The following is a 3,575-nucleotide window of genomic DNA, read 5'->3' as shown; positions in this document are numbered from 1 at the left end:
CCCCTCCAGATTTCACCACCCCATCCTCAGCCCTCTGGAGAGCAGTTTCCAGCTGGAAGTGGGCGTGCTGAGTCATCTCCTCAAGGCGCAGGCCCAGATCTCAGAGTGGAAGTTCCTCCCGTCCCTGGTTACCTTGCACAGTGCTCACACGAAGCTTCAGAGCTGGGGCCAGACCTTTGAGAAGCAACGGGAGACCAAGAAGCACCTGTTCGGAGGACAGTCTCAGAAGGCCGTGCAGCCGCCACACCTTTTCCTCTGGCTGATGAAACTCAAGACCATGCTCTTGGCCAAGTTCAGCTTTTACTTCCACGAGGCGCTGAGCCGACAGACGACCGCCTCCGAAATGAAAGCGCTGACGGCCAAGGCCAGCCCGGACCTCTTTGGAAAGATCTCCAGTTTTATCAGGAAATACGACGCTGCCAACGTGTCCTTAATTTTTGACAACCGGGGCTCAGAGAGCTTTCAGGGTCATGGCTACCACCACCCACATTCCTACCGAGAGGCCCCCAAGGGAGTGGACCAGTACCCAGCCGTGGTGTCTCTGCCCAGTGACAGGCCTGTCATGCACTGGCCCAATGTTATCATGATCATGACAGACCGAGCATCGGACCTGAACAGCTTGGAGAAAGTGGTCCACTTCTATGATGACAAAGTCCAGAGCACCTACTTCCTGACCCGCCCGGAACCCCACTTCACCATCGTCGTCATTTTTGAGTCAAAGAAGTCTGAGAGAGACTCCCATTTTATTTCCTTCCTCAACGAGCTCTCGCTTGCCCTTAAGAACCCCAAAGTGTTTGCAAGTCTGAAGCCTGGATCCAAAGGTTAGCAGGAGCTTGCCCAAGGATTTCCAAGATTGGATACATTGTTCTTAGTTGAGTAGTTTGTGATTTGAATTTACCTTAGCTCACGATTCTTTCTGAGCCGAGCTAAAGACAGAACCTCCCTAATCATGTTGCACCATTCATAAGGACGAGTCTCCAAAGAGTCGTCTCAAAGAACCGCGGTGACTGAACCACCGTGGTACAGCAAAGGCGAATCAGCATTTTCTGATTTCCCAGTATTTCATGCCAATTGAATATTTGTTGGTTTCTCATTTATCTTTGCAGGTTTGTTGTTGTTGTTGCTGCTGCTGCTATTCTGACCATTGTGCCCCAGTGCGCTTCCTAGCACCTCCCCCACCCCCTCTGCCCCTGAGGAGCCACAGGGAGAAGATGGGATTGTTTTCAGTTTCACAAACATTAGTATTAACTAGTTTTACAAGATAAAATAATTAGTATACTGTAATTAGAATCTTGGTAAGAAATTCGTCAGGAGGTAAAGTGGGAGATGACGGTTGATACTGGTCCTTACAGCAGTTTAACCAGCCACAGGTCCTTTTCAGGTTACCCTCAGCTCCATCCACATCAGTCTTTACCTTTAAAGGGTTTGGTAGTCACCTGTGCCAAGTCAGCCCAAGCCATCGTTCAGACTCTCCTCACTGTGGCTTATTGTTGCTGGCTGGATGTCACTTCTCTGCTGAACCAGGTTTGCCTCCACACCTGTTCTTCTCAGGTTTGGAAAGCACACAGCCATGTGCTTGTAACCGTATCTGGGTTTCTCACACAGCACAGTTCATTTTTATAAATCAAAATGACGGATTTAATACTTTTTGCTTGCTACACAACTAGTTCTGCTCCATAGTCAGGGGATCAGCTGAGCCCCACAGCACCTCTGGGCGTGGTCTCTTGCCTTCTGGAGACGATTGACGTTCAGAAGCAGTGCCCAGCTCCTCCACACTGGCAGCTCTGTCCTCCTCCTCCTGCGTGTTCACAGGGAAGCGGATGGAAAGAGATCACCAAGAAGCATTAAGCTGTTACTGCTGCGTTTGTCTCCTGGAGCTCCTATAAACGTTACAGTCAGGTTAAGGCTTTCCTTGTGCTTGTGTGGAGCCCCTGTCTGATGGGGTGTCCACAGAGCGCGAGGCTCATGCAGGGCGGTGGAGCCCCTCCCAGGCCTCCTGGTCAAGGGGGGGCCTCCTGTACAAGAGTCCACTGGCCAACTATCTGCATCTCCCCACTTAGACACAAACTTAAGCCAGCTGTCTTTAAACAGAGGGTAGTGATTTACTCTGCATTGTCTCCAGGTTATATACAAATAGGAACGAATCTTAAAATACTGACCTTACATTAAAAAATTGAAAACACTTGGAATTAAAAACCGAACCATTTTTTTTTCTTTTTGTGTTTTGCTGAGAAACTGAAAAATAACCCTTGGTATGTATTTAGGTTTTTTCCACCATTAGCCTTAATGATGTGGTTCCCAATACCTAAAAGAAGATATAGGCTTCAGTAGACCACGGAGGGATGTATATAAAACACATACAAATATGTATTACTTAAAATGGTCAAGTGTATTTATATATATATTTGAATTGTATATTTATTTTTAAACATATTTTGAGTAATCTAAGAGGAATTTACAAAGAACAGGAAGCAGATATGAATATTAAGAAAATCTATGGCAACATAAACTCTTAATTCCCTATGCACTGTCAGTATTGGAGGAACCTCAAAGATTAGTTCTGACTCTTTAATCATTTCTCAAACTCCTCAATAAAGTTTTTTATATATATATTACATATATATATATATATCATTTTTTTCTGATCAAGCATATTGTATTGTGTGCATATGAATGTTTGTGGAGTTCTTCTCTTGAGAGCCTCTTGAAACTGGAGGACTGGGTTTCGGGACCTCTGTGTATCCCCCACAACATGTTGTTACCTTTAGACTCAGGTGCAGGGGCTGGACAACCACAGCACAGGAAAGGCATGCTCTCTTGGGTACAGGAGATGCCAAACTGAGCTCCCCATTCCTTGGACACACACGGTTTGGTGGGGGCTCTTGTCCTGAGGGCTGGCCTCACTGCCTCCTCTGCTTTTTCCAGCTTTTTTTCCCCTTTAAAATATTTATTTATTTAATGTGTGTGAGTACACACTGTTGCTGTCTTCAGACACACCAGAAGAGGGCATCAGATCTCATTACAGATGGTTGTGAGCCACCATGTGGTTGCTGGGAATTGAACTCAGCAACTCTAGAAGAAGAGCAGTCAGGGCTCTTAACCACTGAACCATCTCGCCATCTCTCCAGCCCCACTTTTTTTTTTTTTTTTTTCCTTAGCCGAGTTTTGCTTCTGCAGAGCCAGCCCTTTGACTTTTTTATTTTGACAGCTCTCTCCCCTAGTTTTATATCTACATCCCTTCCTCTTCCTCCCCAGATAGGTCTGAAGTCTTGTAACATTCCTGGCCACCGAGGAGCACAGGTCCCACTCCAGAATGCAGGTAGAAAACCATTGGAGGTAAAAACTCCACATAGGTCACGGTGACCACAGGGAGGATACAGGCCTTCAGAGAGACAGCGGTGACATATACACACACAAATATAAGATGCCCATATTTTGGCTCAAGTCAAGAAAAGAAAAGAAAAAAAGAAAAGAAAAGTGATTTCTCTTGGAATTTGCTCCCTGGATGCCAGGCTGGGATCTGCAGTGCCCACTTTGATGATTGGAGTGGAAATGGGCACATTTCTTGTGGACCG

The 3,575-nt window shown here is 46.1% G+C and overlaps 1 protein-coding gene across 2 annotated transcripts in view; it reads left to right on the top strand.

Annotated features, from left to right (window-relative positions):
- Positions 1-2,610, top strand: part of C9H12orf66 (chromosome 9 C12orf66 homolog) — a 12,709-nt gene extending 10,099 nt beyond the window's left edge. For both annotated transcript variants that reach the window (XM_021205588.2, XM_029542394.1), the window contains exon 3: positions 10-2,610. In XM_021205588.2, coding sequence (XP_021061247.1) covers positions 10-826 — 817 coding nt within the window. In that variant the 3' untranslated portion in view covers positions 827-2,610. The remainder of the gene's footprint in view (positions 1-9) is intronic.
- Positions 2,611-3,575: the final 965 nt, after the last annotated feature.

The sequence above is a fragment of the Mus pahari genome, chromosome 9, assembly GCF_900095145.1.
Source record: "Mus pahari chromosome 9, PAHARI_EIJ_v1.1, whole genome shotgun sequence".
Taxonomy (NCBI): domain Eukaryota; kingdom Metazoa; phylum Chordata; class Mammalia; order Rodentia; family Muridae; genus Mus; species Mus pahari.
Note: the sequence above shows the minus strand (reverse complement) of the source record. Positions and strands in the feature narration are given on the sequence as shown.